Here is a 20,382-nt window from a genome sequence, read left to right on the forward strand (position 1 = left end):
TAATTTTAGTCTTCCTTATATTTTTTCATATTATTTTGATAATTAATGTTCAAAATTAGACAAGTATTCAAATCAGTAGAAGTGATGGCATATTAAGGGGTAAGATAAACAGATAAGAAAATGTAGCGTAATTTTTCTGGAAGCGGCTTTTTCTTGATAAAAAGTTAATAGGAAAGCTTTTTTATATTCAATATTAAAAATAATATAGCCTACGGGCGCCAAAAAGTTAATTACACCACTAAGTTGAAGTTCTGATCCAAAATCTTCTCGCTTTGATGTATTTGCCCTACTAGTATTTCTTAATGAACATCATTCAGGTTTTTTTTTGTGAGAATAAAAACCCATAAAAAATAACCATTATTGATTTACCAAATATATATTTCCTAGTTACAATTTTATTTTAAAAAAATATTCAATGTTTAAAACTAATCTTTGAGGAAAACAACCAAAATAGTCAGAATTAAAAATTAAAATGAGGTAGATTTTAAATACAATACGTACAATATTTTTAAACATTAATATATAATATATTACATTATAATAATTTCTGAATGATATTTTTTTAATAAAATTCAGTCATTGTCAGAGTCATACAGTTTATAATAGGGACCTTATTTTTTAATTTGATATAACCTATATTAATATATGATGAACAAATTAGGTATAAACGTATGTCATTCAACTTATATTGACTTCATCTACTTATTCCATAAAATGAAAGGGTTAAAGTTAAAGTTATGTAAATAATTTTTTCTTCGCTATTTTATTTGTATGTATATTTCTTAATTTCAATTAAAATTAATAAATTCAAAACCTACTCAATTTAGTAAAAATTTAATAGTTTTGTTGATCACATTAAAAATAAATAATTTACAAAATTTTAACTTTCAGACCCATTTGAAAGAAATCACACAAAAATGGTTCTATTAAAAAAGATAAATAAGAAAAATCTTTGTGCAATTTTTGTAAATACTTAACAATACCAAGTATCTAATATCATTTTAAATGTAAGGCCTTCTCTTTAGCAGTCTATTAGTAACTATATTATTTCCATATGAATAAAGTTTAATGGACTGAGTATTTCTAGTTTTATCATCTATTACATCAACAATTTGAAAAAGAGGCGTCCCATTTGTTAACGCAGCTTCATACTTTTTGGAATGCGTAATATTAAATGTTTTTTCCGTTGAATTCATTGGTGCATTGACTGCATCAGATTGAAATACTGACATAAATTGATCAACCAAAGACTTGCTAATACTTGGAACAGTGTCATTTGTTCTTTTTTGTGGTACTTTTTCTCCAACAGGAGGACCTGTGTTATGTATGTATATTACCGGCCATCTCTGAGGTTTATCTGCAGATGGATAATATTGATCACTACATGGTCTCCATTGTTCAGTCAGCTTACCAACATAACACCTATGAATTAATAAAAGATAACACAAAGTTAATATTTTGATAAATATTTTAATTTAATTTTAGCTTCGGTGGGTAGCTAAGAAATTGTTATATATTTAATTACATTAAATAATAAAATTTGTCTTCCGACTGACATTATTTTATATTTCATCTAAAATAATTAAGATTAATAACTTTTAAATACAAGTTTACCAAACTGGCTAGCGCTTAATAACACTCGTTAAATTCATTTTATTTGTATTTTGTACCCTATATCTACTCGAAGTTTGACACGTGTGACTAGAATAAATAATTTTAGATTTTAAGGTAAAAGTAGAAGTATACCAAGGTTCGACTTTAAGCCCTTACTTTTTTCTATAGTGATGGATGAAATTACTAGAGAAATACAAGGAAAGGTACTATGATGCATGTTGTTTGCTGACCATATAGTGTTAATAGAAGAATATAGGGAGGAAATTATTCAATGATTAGTGGTATGGAGATCAGCTCTTGAAGAACAGGGTTTAAGAATAAGTAGAAGTAAGACAGAATATATAGAGTACGAGTTTGACAAAGGAAAACACGAGGTAGGTGAAATGAGGAGTTCAGTGATAATAGTCAAGAACATGAAAGGAGAGGTGAAAAGTTTTAAGTATATAAGTTTAGTTGTACAAAAAACGGTCGTATTGACGAGGATATAAAACACATGATAAAGTGCGGGTGGTTGAAGTAGAGAAAAGCATCTGATGTGTTATGCGATAATATAATTCCAATCAGACTGCAAGGTAAATTCTATAAGATTGTAGTAAGACCTGCTATGATGTATGGTTCAAAGCGTTGGGTAGTTGGCAAGAAAGTAGGACAGAGAATGAATGTAACAGAGATGAGAATGCTTAGAGGAATGAGTGGAGTGACTAGAAATTATAAGATAAGAAACGAACATATAAGACAGAGTATAGGTGTAACATCAATAGTGGATAAGATGAGAGAAAATAGACTTAGATACCTTGGTCATGTTATGAAGAGAGCGGAATCGGAAGTTGTAAGAACAATAATTGTTATTATTATAATTATAATTATTATAGAAATGAATCTTATAGGAAGAAGTGGTAGAAGAAACCAAGGGATATTATTGAATGCGATATGATGTGAGCATAGATCATGTGGGAGATCGTGTCAGTTGGCAGTTTAAGATAAGAGTCGCCGACCCCAAGTAGTTAGGATTAAGGTGAGGAAAAAGAAGAAGAAGATTTGTTTTACCGTGTTAAGTTTGTTTTTTAGAAGATAACATTAATTTCAGAAGTGAAATCTGGTTCCAAAAAACGTAGCGCATTGCCGTTCGTCAACGGAAAGTCCCAGAAAATCAAATAATTTGTTTTGTTTATTGTTTTAATAAATAAAATATATTCAAACTATTTGAAGATGAGAAAAAAGAAGAAGACTCTAATTACAATGTGAATAAAAAATGTTTAAAATAAAAAAATAAAATAAAATAAACTTACCAAGAAAAACTGACCCCATCAGTATATCCACAATGATGATCAGGTCTACAACAATAATCCCATCCTCCTTGATCAACAGGACATGACCAAATTCCTACTAAATCATTTTGTGAACAATATGTACCAGATTTGCATGGTTGACCATTGACAGTAAATCTCATCCAAGTCCATTCGTTCGAACTTGATGCTAAAAAAATAACAAACAATATTTAAGGTTTTTTTCATAATTTGATTTTATCTTTCATGATTTTACAATAATCTTACAGACATCAGGGTATAAATATTTAGTTTTAGGCGAAATATAACAGCGAACTTCACTGAAATCCCACGTGTGTAGTATAAACCGTTGATCAGGACTGTAATCTTGGTTAGGTTTTAAATCTCTCATTTCTATATCACTCATATCGCAAAATCCGTCACTACAACAAAGTATTCAGTACATTGCCATGTAACATAGCCAACGCATTGCACATGTTTTATTTAACACAAATACAAATACTTTAATTTATATAGATACATTTTATCAATTAATATTACAAGATAATAAGTATGTACCTACAAGTAGCTGATAGTGGAGCATCGAAAATAAGCATTTTCTCGGGCATTATTACATTCCATCTTACATTGCATTTCTGAACTGACTATCATTGATTTCTTAATAGCTGGAGGTAAAAGTCTTGCTGTACTACCATAGCTAATATAACACACTAAAATAAAAAGTTTTATATACTTTTCTCTATATTACAAAAAAAATCTTTATAATATTAATATCTTGTAAAATAGATAAATTAAGTGAATTAATGAATTATTAGGAATAATTATTAAGTTATAACAAATTAAGTTTAAAAATTATTTTTTTTACTATTTTAGCTTCGATGCGATTGGTTTTACTATGTGTTTTTTTTTTTTTTGTGATATTATTCTTAAAAATTGAAAAAATTTCCTTGTTCCCCGTAAATGGGGAAAATCTCCAAAAAAATTACAAATTTAAAAATCGCTAATTTTCAATATCTTTTCAATTTTTTTTATTTAAAACTGCCATAACTTTTTAAATCTTAAAAACATCTTAAACATAACAAACTTTAAGCAGAAAATCTAAATAAAATTGTATATTAAAGATTACTTTTATACGTATTTTGCATCATAAAAATGTAACTTTCAAATACTATTATAATTTATGTTGCTTTTGTTATATTTATTTTTTTCAAATAAATGGTGTATTACTATATCGTAATTACTTTTTTTCGCTGGTCCATATAATTGGGGTACTTGAGGATTTTTTCCATATAAGTTACTATCACCAATAGGTACTTTTAATGTTGGCACTTTGTCTAGAGGCCGATGAAACACAGGAGTATATTCTCCAGGTATCTGAAAATACGTAGTGGGTGGCATTGATGGTACATAAGTACCTGATTTTGTTGATGTATCAATTATAGGTCGAGTAGTTGTACTATACGTCGTCGGTAATGTCGGAGCTATTGGATAATTAGGAGGACCGTAATCTGAACTTGAAGGAGGCCCATAACTTGGGTTGAATTGATTTAAAGGAGGAAGTTGTTTATATATAGGTGTATAAGTAGTTGTAATTATAGATGGTTGATGAGGAGGGCTGTATGTAGTAAAAACTGGTGGCGGTACATTTTGACTTATAAATGTCGGAGACCATAAGTCTGGTGATCCCTTGTTAAATTCACATCCTCGACCAAAGCTGCCTCGGTTAAAGATATCGCATTCATTATCTTCGATAAAATGTTTTACAGGATCCATTTCTCCCATCGAATAATCAGTTAAGAAACAATTATCCGTCCATTTATCAGTACCAACGGATCCGTGTCTAAAACATAATAAAATTATTGTTCAGTACATCCTACTATTTATATAAATTGAAGACTCACCGAAAGCTAAATAGCCTACATGTGAAATGTTTTACATGAAGACACATTAATTCACACTCGTGTAAATTTTCTGCCTGAACTGAAAATTTTATAATTTTAACTTGAAAAGTTAAGCCACTGCGAATACGTTCAAAGCAATCTGAAAAATAATTAAAAATTCATTTTTTAAAGTTAAATAAGCGCAAAAATTATAAGAATTACATTAATTTTTTTTGAATAGTCTTAATCATAAATAAAAAAATTAATGAGATGTTACATTTTTACATATAACCACTATAAAAACTATTTTTTTGTTTTTGCGCCAATCTAAATATATTTTTGTTTCATAACAATTAAAATACTTTTTACCCGTGTCCCAACTTCTTGTAGGTTGACAACCTGGTTGACTAAGTTCATTTCTAACGAATACGTCACTATCTCTATCTGGAACCAAATCTTGATATACGTCTAATTGTCTTATAAACTTATCTCCTAATTGACAATTATCCATTAAAGGTGTAAAGCTATATCTAAAATGATTGTAAAATAAAAATAAAAATCTTATTCACATCTTAATGAAATTTTTTTTTCAAACATCGATTAACATCAGTCATTTATGATGATTAAATTGGCTTTTCCGGAGAAAATGATTTCTACAGTAATTTGTTATTGCTTTCTGTTCTAGGGAACAGCGTTAACGGTAAATGAAGCTTAAATTCAGAGTTTAATAGCATCTGCGTCGGTATACGCACTTTATGAAATATGAGGTATAATATGTAAAGTATATTGTTTAAAAAATATTAGTAATAATTGTTGATATGACCTTCTTCTTCTTCTTTTTATCCTCGCTTTAATATCAACTATTTGAAGTCAAACATTCTTATCCTAAACTTCCACTTGACACAATCTCCCACATGATCTACGCTTACATTAGACGTCCTCATATCGCATTCAATTACATCCCTCCATCTTTTTTTTTAGTCTTCCTCTAGCTCTTCTTCCTTCAACATTCATTCCTATAGCTCAACACTATATCTTCAGCGACAACATGCACCACAGCACTTATCCTTGTGTTTCTCTAGTAATTTCATCCATCACTCTAGAAAATAAGTAGGGGCTTAAAACAGAACCTTGGTGAACTTCTACTCTTACCCTAAAACCTTCTGTTACTCCTCCTATGGTTTTTACCCTGGTACAAGTGCCATCATACGTATCCTCTATTATATAAATATACCTTTTCGGAACTCCGTATCTCATTAATACCCATTTTAAAACATCTCTCGGTACTCAATCAAATGTAATATTATATTATCACTTATAATATAAACATATATTATGATGTTATTATTTGTACATATATGTCACATATTATGAATATACAAGTACACCAAAACAGGGTTCTAATATTTTAAATATAAAATAACAAGCTCATTATGGGATAAAATCTTATTGTAGAGATATTTAAGTAAAGCCTACACGCATATCCCCCATTATAATTAGAATAGAAAGCCTCAGTTTCCAAGATCACGTTAAGGATCGTTAAACTACCCCCTTCCGACTATAAAAAACTATTTTTCCCCATTAAAACCAGTTCTTTCGGTAATTTTAAAATACACAAAATCTGCGACGCTCTACTCAAAATTTCCTCCCTGGGACTTAATCGTTTTTTATTTTAATTAATTTGGACTTAGAATATCTTTCAATTTAAAGTACTTTCTATAATTTTTTAAATATAATAAGAATATATTTCTTTAAAGGATTAAATGACACTTAGGATTTCTAAAGTTAATAATATTTTGGTCAATCTTTTAATTTAAATTAATTTGCTCATTGAATAATAATGTTGTATTTACTTATTTTTCTTATGTGGAAATAAATTTTAATTATTTTATAAGCCCAACATAAATTTAAATTTTTATTTAATTGTAAACATTTATTGTAAGCTTTTCTTGTTGGGTAGCTAGTCTCGTCGCTAATGTCTTTGTTTAACAAATATCGAGCCTGAAAACAGAGTTAAAGGTCATAATTTTCTCAGTTTTAACTGTGATTATTGTGCCGCAACCTTCCAAGGCGCTAACGCCAGGACACATTGGGCCACCACAATACCACATTGATACAATTTTTATATAGATATAAATATTTTTTTAATTATTACTTATTCAACAACATATAAAAAAATAAAATAAGGACAAATTATAAATTATATTTTTAATAAAACATAGAGTGTTTAGAATCTTTTACAAGTAAAACCAGTCATAGATTTTGTGTAATTAAATGGTATTATTTAAAATTTGAATCTTTTTCATAAGTAATTATATTGACTATATAACGTGTAGTGTGAATCGTATACGTATTGCATTTAATACCAGAATCAACGTTGAATTGTTTAAAATATTATAGCGTGACATAGGATATAAGGTAAGTACAATTTAACCTATGCTTTTGAACCTCCAACTATCTATTGCCTAATGAATCATTAATAAAAATTATATAAATTAAAAAAAATATTTAACATCCTAATATTCCACTACTTGGCCTTTTTTATTTTTAATTAAAAATTTTTGTTCATTACGCCAAGTATATAAATGTCATACATAGCTTTTTCTTCTTTTCCCTAAATTTTTCTATTATTTGTATCACACAAAATAATGGCTCCATTGTTGACTTACCAGGCATAAAACCAAACAGGTTTTTAGATACCTATGTCTGATTTTTTGTTCTCCAATCTGATATTAATTGCTGATATAAACCCTAATTTATTTATTTTCGATTTCCTTCTCAAAAGTATTAAAATAATATTTGTTCATATACATGTACATTATGTATATCATAATATCAATTACAAATGATACCGTTTTAATATACTTTATTTTATTGATCTAAAGCTTCAAATATATTGACCATTAGCTACTGATAAAATCTCTTAGTATTTATTTAATATTTGTGTACCTGTAACTAAAAATGTTACAAATGAAAGTTTGTTCATTAGCACAATTCGTTTCACAGTTATAAAGTGATAAGGCATTCACAGTTTTAATGACATTATTTCTCTGTAGATGATGTCCTGTCCTAACTTTAACAAAACACTCTGGAAGATAAAAAAATGTATATATTAACCAACTAGAAAAAAAAATTTTTTTATCGCATTACATGATAAAATATCAATAAATTATCTTTAAAAATGATTATTTTCCGTTTTTTCATATAAAGACTATTTACCATTTGGGGATAAAGGTTGAGTTTCCGGTTTGGGTAAAAGTGTCGAATAGACATTAGAATTTATGTCTAGACCTCCCAAAATTGGTTTGATAGTTCCCCTTTCATAATAAACGGGATCATTGCCATATCCACCGCTTACATCATTTTTCTGGAGCCATAAGAGGTTTGGATCTTGCCACAAACTATCGTCCTGGTCGGCAGCAATTAAACCCCATTTGCGATTTTGTCCGTAATTATGGGGTACAGAAAAATCTAAAAATCGGCAACTCGGAGAAGCGTTAACATTTTTTTCGTAAAAATCATAATCGATGTCTGAATGAAAATCTAAAGATAGATCAAGTTTCGCTGTGGGTATTGAAGTTAACTGACAACTACTATAGGAATTTAAATTCGTATCATACCTTAAAAAATTAGTAAGATTCTAATTATATAGTATTATGCAATTTAATTCATAATAATTAAGTGTTATACTTAAAATTAAATCCTTGACACTGAAATTCTTTTTCGTATTGACAAAATAACTCACAATCATGCTTAGATTTGACCGGCATTATTCTTTGAATATGTTTGTCAGCCAAACGACGAGCACCAACGAGTTTTGAAAAACATACTTTTATAAAACAAAAAAAAACCTTAATTTATGAAGTCTAAAGATAATTTTAACTTTAAAGTTTAGTATGATTTTTATTTTTTTTATATAATATTATAAAACTAATATGTTATCCGTAATCACTTACTTGTTCTATCACGACATTGCAAAATTTTCATAAAAAGATCGTACTCCGGATCATCGTACGGTCTTGATTTTGGCAAATCTGCTCCTAATAGACAAGTACTATTCCCATTTAGGCTCACTCTAAATAAATGATATATGTTATTTGTATCATTATTTTATTATTTTCAATTTATTTTCCAATATATATATATTATTATTTTATTAAAATCTAATACTTACCCAAAGCTGTACACATTACATAAGCTACGTTCACATTCTATGCTACACTGTACTAAATTAGTAGTTTTTAGGATTTTAGTCACATCTGAAGCATTTAATCGTTTTCCAATGGAAACTCTTTCAAAGCAGTCTGCAATTATCAATTAAAATGAAAAATTAGAGTTTTATAGAGTTCTAGTCATTTTTTTGTAGACAAAAATAAAATTCTTCAGCAAGACATGTAATGAATTGAAGATTAAATTTTATTGTATAAAACCAACAGTTTAATTCCAATATTTAATATTAAACTATACATATTGGACATCTCTATTTTTACGATATTCTGCATGTATGGTAATATATTCAGCGATTATACATTATTATTCTAAACGATTGGAAAAATGATACTTCATCAGAAAATAAAGTGTATTTTCGAAAAAGGAGATACCGGACCCATTAATTTTTAAAATATTTAAAATAGATATAAATGAATAATAGTAACTACAAAATAAACATTATAATAATAAACAAAATAAAATTTTCAAAAAAGGTTAGTATAATAATTTTACTTAATACAATAACCACTAGTAATATGTATATGCCACAAAAGTATTTTAAAGAGGCGCTGTTGTTGATTTAATGAGAGTAAACTAAATATAAAATATCTTGCTTCATTATTTTTTATATTTAATTTAGTGAATTATTGTTAAATATATTTAAATAATTTTGTTAAGTCCATTTTAACATTACTACAGAATCGACTTAACAGAATCATCATATTTTAGTGCTTTCATCCAATATATATTATATATGATATTGAGCAAAAAAATAAATAGAATATCAAATAAAGTTAAAAAAGCATTCAAATACCTTGAACCGTCCCTGTATTACTAAAAATGTATAACTAATGTATAAAATTGAAAATTATCATAAAACCGTATAAAAACTATTGTCTAAGAAGTAATTCATTTGGAACAACAAACATTGATTTTAATAAGAATAATAGATCATTCATTTATTTAATTCGTTGAGGTATTGACTGATGATTGATTTTTTTGTAATACAAGGTAGTTCACAAGGACTTAGAGTATTTCACCAATTCAAAATTTAATTATTAATAAAAAAAAATTATACATTCTAGTTTTCAAAGTTGTGTGTTCAATCACATATCGTCACCTAAGAACTAGGCAATTTCAAAAAACCATATTTATGTTTCTATATACATACACAATTATATATAATACATATAATATTTTAATAATTGTTCTTAGATGACAATATGTAACTTTAACTTAAAATGAAACATGAAATTTATCTCTAGTTATAAAATTTAGGATTTTCTGAGAATGGCTTCTACTTTATCTTTATATATTTATTATGATTTGAAATATAAGAATAAACACATAAGTTTTATTATGCTTAGAAATAAGTATAACTCGATTATTTACGTAAATAATTTTACTGAGATAAATACTAAGGAAACTTTTTGTTACACAAAAATGTTTTCTTCTAACGTAATTTTATTTGTTTAGAAGACAAAAGGATTGCTGAAACTCGTCATCAGTATAATAAAATACTACACATAAACGCTAAAATATTAAATAGATCATTAAGATTTTTTATTCGTTTAAATTTTTCTTTTAGCAACATCAAATAGAACTGTTTATTCAATTTCAGTTGATAGTTTTTTAATTGGTTAGTAATGATATCAGACAAGATAATATAAAATGTATTCTTACAAAAAATAATATAATGTAAAATATTATTCAATACTGTTCAATTTATCAATCAATCAATATATAATATAATTTCACTATTAAGTTAAATTTTTGAATAACTTCAAAAAAATATATATGTATAGTTCAGAAGGAAACTAGCAAAGCGGGATTGTGGCATATTTTAGATAAGTATTATTGATATCTAACAGTGATTGAAATCACTTTCGTAAAATGCTTTGATGCTTTATATGAATCAAATTTAACATATCTACTAAAAATTACAACATTTTCGACTTTAGAGACCTATTATTCATAAAAGACAATTTTTTGTTGTTTTTTAATTCTTCATCTTATAATACATTATACAAGTCAATTTTTTTGGTATATTATGATAAATTGAAAGGATAAGAAATTTTTACACCTCCCCGTAAAAAAATCGCAATAATCCGTCCATTTTAAAAAATCTGTATTAATATAAAATTAAAATTAAATTTAAACATTGATGTTTTATGATAACTGTTAATTTTTGGAATAATTCCCTTTATTACGGAGATTGATAAAAAATATTCAAAAATAACTTAAATTCAATACCTTATAATGTCTTTTATCGTAAGGTAAAGCAAAATGTATTAAAAATATGTGCATTTAAAACTANGTTCAAAAATATTTCACAAATAACTTAAATTCAATACCTTATAATGTCTTTTATCGTAAGGTAAAGCAAAATGTATTAAAAATATGTGCATTTAAAACTACCCCAATAGTTTATTTGGTAGATCAATTGAACCTGTTTGGTACTACCCACACTTATAAATAATAATTAACTAGTACTTAATATAGGTTTATAATCACTTACCATTGATTCCAAGAGTTAAAAATGAATCAGCGTGTATAACATAAAGCACATGTACCAAAGAAAACAAGATAAGTACTATAGCACTACACGAGGTATCCATGTCGTTAGCGGTAGTGAAAAAACTGACAAAATCACACATAAGCTGGCTAATTCTATAAAATAATATTACTCTTACCTCCTATCAACCTACCTATGCAAAGAAATCACCCGACCATTAATAATTCAGCATATCACACGTTGTTCCAGGCGTGAAATTATTGGCAACAGCCCTATCGCCCGTCAATAGTCATTTTTTGATTATATGTACAAGTATACAAGTATACGTAATCTTAATCATATTATTTAGTCAATAATTGTAGTAATATTATAAGTAATAAAATCGTATCTCATTCACAAGAAGAATACAAAAAACAAATGCATAATTCACATGTTTTTATATAAATATTATAATTTTTGTATAAGTCTATAGTCTAAGAGAATAATGCAATTTTAATGATATTTGAATCTTGTATAAGCAACAATTAAGAGTTTTCCGAGGTATAGGTTTTTATGAACTGTTATTCAATAAAAATTATGGATGACCATAAATTAATGTAGCACCGCGAAAAAGCTTTTTCTAATTGCATCTATAAATTTTAATAGAAAAATTATTTACAAATAAAGGTCTTTAACTAGGCTCTGCGTCTAGGTTTATTAGTATTCTACTACAACAATTTTTCTCAAACGACTAGCTTTTAAGGGTCACGAAAATATGATTTATATATGATTTATGATAACGCCTATGATGAGATCACAAAAATATTAAAATCTAATTGGGGGTCGTTATGTTAAAAAGATTAAGAAATACTGTTCTAATATTTAAAATACTCAATTCAAACCTTAAAATTAGACATTAAAATTAAATTAAGACATTACAACGAATTACCTTAATGTTTTGATGGCGTTCTAAGTCCGTCTCATTTATTTTTTATATTATTGTTATATAGTGTAATTGAAACAAATTTAAAATAGGAAAATATTATTAAATTTTCAAAAAATTGTCTAATTGTTTTCTATTCATAAAATCCCAGCACAGTGAGGATGTGGCATAGTTGGATCAAGTATAATGATATCTACCAGTGATGAAAATCACTATCATAAAAAACACTTCGATGCAAATCTGTAGAGTATTTAATATTCAAAAATTGGTGGATTATTCCAAAAGCTACATGATTTGCTATTTCCTTATTTATTTCCTGATTAAGATAAAGTATGTCGAATGAAAGAGGGATATAAATATTATTTCTTATTTTTATTAACTTTGATTTTTGTTTTCACCCTAAAGACAAAATAAAGTCCAAAAATTTTTTTTCATAATAAAATATATTACATAAGCTTTAATTTAAGGCATATATAAAAGTGTCAGTATTTCGGGAACACTTTCAAAAGTTAAGATGAATAAGTTCTTTTTTCTATTTGCATTTTTTAGATTTGAACCCCCCCTGTATAAAGGGAAATGGTCCGATTTAAAAAAAATTTACCAAATGATATATAAAAACATCGTGCATCTATAAAAAAAAATAATATTAATTTGGTCATTTTTAAAAAAAGTTATGGCAGTTTTAAATAAAAAAAATTGAAAAAATGTCGAAAATTTTTTCGGAGATTTCTCCCATTTACAGGAATTGAGAGAAAATTTTTCAATTTTTGAAGGTAATTTCTTCGACAAGATGCGATTTGTGATATTTTGACGTATTGTTGAAAGAAATCGGTTCGGTGAGAGCTGAGAAAAAGTGGTAACAGACACAAAAATAAAACATCATAGTAAAATTAATACCTTCTCAGCTTTGCATCAAAGCTAAATAAAATTAGCGCAGATCCTGACCAAGGATATTCTTTAAAGCATTTTTTTATCATTTTCATATTTGGTTCTGTAAGTATTTACTCAATTATTAATAAGCTATAATTAGATAAAGACTAATACACTTAAAAAAATATTTGTTTTACAAATTACCATTGATTAAAATAAAACTTTCTGTAATACAATCATGACAATCATAAAAAATAATTCTAATTAATATTCATAAAAATTTCACCTTAATAATTCTTAGTTTAAAAGTTGATTTAAAGTCTTAATTACTATTGTTTAAACAAGTAAATATCCATCTTCGAAAAATTGTCATGTCATATGACACATATAAATATTGCTACATGCAGCCTATGATAATCACCCAACCACACCTGTTTCATTTAATAGAATAATGTGATTACAAAATAAATGAATGAGCAATGCTTGTTTTATTCAAAATTGAGTACATCCTTTTCTCCGATTCCTGCAATGTAATGATTTCCTTATCTGTTTGTGAGACATATGCGTGTTTCAATAAAACATTGATATACTGATTGCTTAATGTACAATAACACTAAGTTATTCATTCAGATAACAGCCTTATTAAGCTTAAATTCAAGTGTTGCGTTTAATGACCGATGACAATTTAAAGACCTTTCTTTATAAACGAACTCGCATAAAAAATAACTTACTATTAGTACTTTCTTATACTATACTTTAATTATAACATCCAACATTTTATGATAAATGTTAATTAATTATTTTTAAACTGACAAAAACAACTAAATCAAATTATGTTTTTTTTTTAGGACCTTCACCTTACTCTCGAGAAATGAGTGTACTTACTCATGTTATTTCGTCCTTCTACTGTTACTATTTTTTTACCAGAACTAAATTGTTGCAAAACATTCAGTGTACCATTAAATATGCTAATAGTATAATGTACTGAATATGCTACGCTGTTTTCCGCTCGATACCTGAGGAAAATATTGTAATGCTAAAAAATATTATATTCTTTAATTTTTTAACTGATATTATCCTACTACTGAATCGCTATTTAAAAATACAATGAATCTGATGTTTAAGACAGCATAAAATATTTTAAATGAATAACCTTCAATTTAATAAGGCTTGAAATTTCTACCCTGTTGAATATAAAATATAAAGATGGATTATGTATCAATAACTTCTAGAAGTACATGTAAAAGGGAATAAGAATCTATAATTATCCTGTCTGTATATCTTGTATAGTCCTTTGGCTATTTCATAAATACAAATTTGAAAAATATAAGCAGAATAAAGAAAGTGATATTTTAATGCAAGTTCATTTTTTGGTAGTAATATTATTAAGAGATAAAGTAATATCAAGTAAGAATTTTTTTTTTAATTAATTAGAGCTTGAATATGAATAAAATAAGAGGTAAAAAATGTTTACTATTATAGTATTAACTTTTTTTATCGCGTACTATAGATCCTGGATTGTTTTTAGTTTATGTTATCTGTTAAGCATCGAATTACTTTCGTTGACTGCGCAATCAACGATTGTAAAAAAAATTATTCTACACTTATTCTATCAGAATTCTTAGAACGAAATAACATGTATTATAAAAAATAACATATAAAATAATACCAATGATTATAAGGAAATAACTAATAAATTCTCAAGATAATAACCTTATTAAGATTTAAAAATAAAAATAAAGTATTATCTATATAAGGAAAGTAAAAAAAAACATGCATCTTTAGAAAATTCATGATCTTTCCTCAATAAAAACTATACGTTCAATTTAACTTCTAGTATGCAACATATGTTACTTACTATAAGTTTAAAAAACGGTAGTACTGTTGGGACGTGGCATAGTTGGGACTAGTATAGATAAATTTTGAAAGTGATTAAAATCATTTTCATAAGAAACGCTTCGATGTAACTCTGTACATAATAAATAATTATAAGAAATTGATGGAATATTCCAAAAGCAACATTAACTCCTATATCCTTAATTATATCCTGAATATTAGTTTTTTAAAAGTTAAATATATGTATACATACTTAGTAATTTATAGTTTTTTTTGTATAAAAATTATACACTATCTACAGATTGACATGGAAGCGTTTTTTAGGTAGTGAATTTGTTTAATCATTATCAGATATCATCTAAACTTTTCTAACAACTGAATTAAATTATTCAGTTTTTTGCGGTTGGGTTCGGTTTTTCTTGAAAATCTTATCAAAATGGTTTTTTTTCACTTTTAAAAACATTGCTTAAGAAACCATAAAACTTTTCAACTATTTTAGCTTTCCTAGAAAATGAGTAAACCGACCATGTCAGATTTTGGAAATAATCACAGATGATTACAATGACTATTCTCTAATGTTTTCTTAATGTTCTAGATGAATTTCGAAAGAGATTTTTAGAGCAAACACTTTCTTATCAACATAATTAGCCAATCGCACAATAGTATTACATCTACAGCAATGATAAATCGACGCCGGTTATCATAAACAATTTCAGTACAAATAATATCTGTTAAAATTCATAGTCTAACTAAAAAAATAAACACGTTAAAATATTTACTATTATTAATCTAGTTAAAATTCTAAATTTAAGCGAGGGATAATTTTCTGTTTTATATTGTATAAAATTATGTTACATTTAATGTAAATAAGTGTTTTATTTAACGACTTCATATGTAATAGAGTAAGAATATTATAACATATTTTACAATAATTATTAATAAGAATATAATATAAACATGGCTGACCCAGCACAAAGTATGTTTGGATTATTAGTTAGTGGACGTTTGGTATGTATTAAAAAATCATTTTGTTTACATTGTATATTTCATTAATGATATTCACTTTTTTCTTTTGTACATTTGTTCAAACATTTCTTTTATAATTAAACTTTAAAATAGCATTTCTTGTTCTACATTATTTTAATCCAAGTGTAGAGTAGCAGGGTAGGCAAATAAAAATTTCCCCCTGAGTTCTCTAGACTCAAATTTTGGGCGTGTATAATTCAAAAGTCAGTAGAGTATTGTCTTTTATATATATATTTTTTTTTTTTTTTTATTCAAATAACTTTATAAAATTTACATCTATACAAAATATATGCACAACCGTAAATGGGTTAACAGTAGTAAAAAAAAAAATTACAATATGACTTGAATAGCATGCAGTAGGGGGGCACCCAATAGAACTACCTACTTTGAATTTTGTTTTTTGATTTCATTTTTTTTTTTTTTTCTATAAGAGGTCTCTACACCATTTTCTTTTTAATCTTCTTGGCGGATTGTCGGGGATGTGTTTTGAATAGAGGTATTGAATATTAGGGTTTGGGTGAGAGTTTAATTTGTTATGAAGTTTTAGGTAAGCAGTTTTGGCAATATTGTTAACATAACTAATTTGAAGATCTGAATGGAGAGTTTTATTAGGGACGTACCAAGGGGAATTGGTGAGTGTTCGTAGGCAAATGGATTGAAAGGATTGGATTTTTTGGATGTTGGATGGAGCGGCACAGCCCCAGATTTGAATACCATAAAACCATAGTGGAAAGAGAAGAGTTTTATAGATGAGTGTTTTTAGCTTTAGATTAAGTTTGGAACGTAAGAGAGGGCGAAGTAGATGGAGTCGGGTGTTTAATTGTTTTCTTTTTTCAGTTATATGGTCTTTCCAAGTTAGTCGTTTGTCAAAAATGAGGCCTAAGTATTTTACTTTATTATTTTGGGGGAGTAAAGTGTTGTAAAGTTTGACTGGTGGACAGATGTCTGGTCGAAGAGAAAAGGTGATGTGGTTTGATTTGGTTGTATTTACTTTAATTTTCCATTCGGTAAATCATTTTTCTAAAAGATTGAGATGGTGTTGGAGTTTGAAATTTGTTATCAAGGGTTCAGCGTCTGATGCTAATATGCTTGTATCGTCAGCAAAAGTATTTAAGATTGTGAAGTTAGATGTAGGTATATCAGCTGTGTATATTAAGTATAAAAGGGGGGATAGGTCACTGCCTTGGGGAACTCCGGCGTTTATAGTGAAATGGTTAGAAAGTGTGTTGTTTATATTTACTTGAAAAGAACGTTGGTCTAGGTAAGATTTTAATATTAAGTAGTATGGTGTTGGGAAGTTTGATTTTAGCTTGTGAAGTAACCCTTCGTGCCATACCTTATCGAAAGCTTGGGCTATGTCTAAAAAGACACCTGAACAGTATTTTTTTTGTTCAAGAGATGAGGAGATAGCATCGGTGATACGATGGAGTGGGTGTATTGTAGAGTGATTTGCACGGAATCCGAATTGAGAGTGGGGGATGATGTTTTTTATTTCTGAAATATTTTGAAGACGTTTTAATAGTAGTTTTTCAAATAGTTTTCCCAAGGTAGGGAGGAGGCTGATTGGACGGTAAGAAGAAGTTAAATTTTTAGGTTTACCTGGTNTTTTTCCCAAGGTAGGGAGAAGGCTAATTGGACGATAAGAAGAAGTTAAATTTTTAGGTTTACCTGGTTTCGGCACTACTATGATTGTTGATAGTTTCCAAAGTGGGGGGAAATGAGAAAGTCTGAGCATGGCATTGAAGATATGGACTATGTTTAGGATAGATTTGCTGGTTAGTTGTTTTTATATTTTAACTAAATAAAGGTAATATGCTAAAAATTATAAATTTGTTTTTGTTGAATGATCAAAAATTTAAAAAAAAAATGCTCTATAAAACCATAAATAAAATCCTAAAAACTTTTTCAGTATCTCAGTCAGCACTTGTTTTAATATATTACAAGTATAATTTATCATGTAATGTATTGAAAAAAAAAAACATTTTTAAAAACTGTGAAATATGAAAAACTATAAAATTATAATATTTTAATTTTACTAACTTTATATTATAAAGTTTTTGTTCAAAATAAATTGTAGGTTCACATTTAAGTATCATAGGACTTAATTCAATAACTTATGAATTAATTAATTTTTTTTTTAAAAGGTGCGTACTGATTTTGAATGTATTGAAGAAACTAAACTAATGATAACAATTCCATCAGCTGAATCTGTTAATTACATTTGTGTATTCTTAACTGGTTTGATTCCATTTCCTGAAGGAACTGCTGGATTTGGTAAAATGTTTAACTATGATTATATAAGTGTATCAACAACTAAATTAAGTTCCCCTTATTAATAACATTTAATAAACTATTTAATTTTAGGGAGATTTATAATAGAAAATAAAATTTTAAAAACTATCAAAACTTAAGGCAATATCATAAAAAAAAATATTGAATAAAAAAAATGAATTTTTTATTGTTATTGGAATATGTGGTGAATACATATCCTAATAATCTACCAAAATTAATTACCTTATAAAGTAAAAGATTATGTTGAAAACAAAAATATAGTTGTCATAAGTCTACATGGTTAGGTTTTTTCAAACAGTTATTTTTCTTTAAAAATTTAATCTAGTATCTTTACCATGTGATTGCTTCAATTGATAGTGTTTTAAAAGTAATTGATAATTGGCTGGTATTTTAGATTTGTTTTGTTTAAGAAACATGGTGTTAATAAATATTTTAAAATAAAAAAATTATAATACTTAATTGGTATGTCTTAATTTTTTGGTTTATTAAAAGAAACTCGGTTTGACATAAAACATGTTAACTTTAATGTTAAAGATATAAATAGACATCATTCTTGGTTTAATTATGAATATATTTTTAAGTAATGTATATAACATATAGTTAAACTTAGTTTAAAAAACATTTATAACAGGATTACTAACACATTACTTTTATTCACTTAAAAAAATTTAATAATTAATAAAATTGAAAACTTCTTCTCATCCTGAACTAATAAAAAACCCAATTTATGTTATTATAAGCATGTCTACTGTAATAGAAAAAAAATTAAGTTGATTCCTGTAAAAATAATAATAATTCTTAATAATAAGTTTCTATACAAACTTTTAATTATTTTGATTAACTATTTATAATAATGCTATACTTATTTCAGTGTACTTTAGCTGGCCCGATGATCATGCAAGACCAAACTGGCAATTATTGGGTATATTGTCCAATCAAAAACCATCTGCAATTTACAAACTTTCAAATCTTAAAAAACATCATGTAGATTTAGTTAACGAACCATCAAATGCATTTAGTCTATTTCCATCAGTTACAATAAATGCTCAGATTGGTATCTCAATTGAACCTTTGATTGATATTGAAGCACAAGTGGCCAATACAGAACCTGTACAAAATGTATCAACATTTATTGAATTCACTCAAAAAATGGTTCAAAACCTTTTTAATTATGTTAGTAGTTATGCAATCGAAGTTGGACCACAACAACCTCCAGTAGTACCCTTAACTACTATACAAAAGTGGTATGAAAATTTTGAACGCAAAATGAGTCTGAACCCTAATTTTTGGAAATCGTAAATTATATATCATATCAATAATTAATAAGCTTAAAAATAAATGAAGTTTTTTTCAATGTTACTAAAAAAAGTGTGTTCAAAAAATGATATTTCTATTTTTTTATTATTGTTAAATTATTTTTTAATACATAATAAGATATGCAAATATATGTCCTTTTATTTTCTCCACCAAACAAATGATCAATGATACATATTTGTTGAAATTTGTCATTGTAATATTATCACTTTATAGACATAATAACTTAAATTAAAGTTATAAAATTTTTAAATTCAAACTTAAGCTGATTCTCCATAGCTACAAAAGTTGTTTTATTTTAGCCTTTTTCTTAATATCTGGTATATATAAGTAATCGATTTAGTCTAATTTATAGTCAATCCAGAGTATTCTACCCTAATGTATGTAAATATTAAGAGAATTTAGAATTTTAATTTTTTTTTTTTGTATTGCTGTAATAGATTCTTATTTTGGTGCAAAAACACTAAAAACTATAAAAGTAAAAATAAAATTATAATTCTGGACCATCCCAATAAACATATCATTAAACTTTCTAGTCGAAGCTTATAATACTTGTATTTTATCATCTTATCACGTTAAATTTTAGTAATAAAATATTTACTTTCCAATATGACCGTG

The 20,382-nt window shown here is 26.7% G+C and overlaps 2 protein-coding genes across 2 annotated transcripts; one reads left to right on the top strand and one right to left on the bottom strand.

Annotated features, from left to right (window-relative positions):
* Nucleotides 1–448: 448 nt before the first annotated feature.
* LOC126897498 (uncharacterized) lies at nucleotides 449–11,892 on the bottom strand. The gene is made up of 13 exons (XM_050671155.1): nucleotides 11,508–11,892; nucleotides 8,955–9,084; nucleotides 8,737–8,855; nucleotides 8,471–8,609; nucleotides 8,000–8,400; nucleotides 7,730–7,868; nucleotides 5,150–5,310; nucleotides 4,802–4,940; nucleotides 4,142–4,740; nucleotides 3,463–3,610; nucleotides 3,168–3,322; nucleotides 2,904–3,090; nucleotides 449–1,422 (listed from the first exon to the last, which is right to left on the bottom strand). The coding sequence occupies exons 1-13, from the start codon at nucleotides 11,644–11,646 to the stop codon at nucleotides 1,002–1,004; spliced, it is 2,877 nt and encodes a 958-aa protein (XP_050527112.1). The 5' UTR covers nucleotides 11,647–11,892; the 3' UTR covers nucleotides 449–1,001.
* Nucleotides 11,893–15,855: 3,963 nt separating this feature from the next.
* LOC126897510 (protein OPI10 homolog) lies at nucleotides 15,856–20,372 on the top strand. The gene is made up of 3 exons (XM_050671186.1): nucleotides 15,856–16,140; nucleotides 18,303–18,432; nucleotides 19,322–20,372. The coding sequence occupies exons 1-3, from the start codon at nucleotides 16,090–16,092 to the stop codon at nucleotides 19,747–19,749; spliced, it is 609 nt and encodes a 202-aa protein (XP_050527143.1). The 5' UTR covers nucleotides 15,856–16,089; the 3' UTR covers nucleotides 19,750–20,372.
* The last annotated feature ends 10 nt before the right edge of the window (nucleotides 20,373–20,382 follow it).

Source organism: Daktulosphaira vitifoliae, unplaced genomic scaffold, assembly GCF_025091365.1.
Source record: "Daktulosphaira vitifoliae isolate Bord-2020 unplaced genomic scaffold, ASM2509136v1 Scaffold_2, whole genome shotgun sequence".
Taxonomy (NCBI): Eukaryota; Metazoa; Arthropoda; class Insecta; order Hemiptera; family Phylloxeridae; genus Daktulosphaira; species Daktulosphaira vitifoliae.

Excerpts from the sequence above, each read along its gene's own strand:
- LOC126897498 (XM_050671155.1), bottom strand. The coding sequence starts at position 11,646 with ATGTGTGATTTTGTCAGTTTTTTCACTACCGCTAACGACATGGATACC. Across the intron at positions 8,401-8,470 it reads TGTCAAGGATTTAATTTTAA|GTATGATACGAATTTAAATT; the intron begins GTATAACACTTA and ends TAATTTTTTAAG. Across the intron at positions 1,423-2,903 it reads GATGGGGTCAGTTTTTCTTG|GTGTTATGTTGGTAAGCTGA; the intron begins GTAAGTTTATTT and ends ATTAATTCATAG.
- LOC126897510 (XM_050671186.1), top strand. The coding sequence starts at position 16,090 with ATGGCTGACCCAGCACAAAGTATGTTTGGATTATTAGTTAGTGGACGT. Across the intron at positions 16,141-18,302 it reads TATTAGTTAGTGGACGTTTG|GTGCGTACTGATTTTGAATG; the intron begins GTATGTATTAAA and ends TTTTTTTAAAAG. Across the intron at positions 18,433-19,321 it reads TGAAGGAACTGCTGGATTTG|TGTACTTTAGCTGGCCCGAT; the intron begins GTAAAATGTTTA and ends TACTTATTTCAG.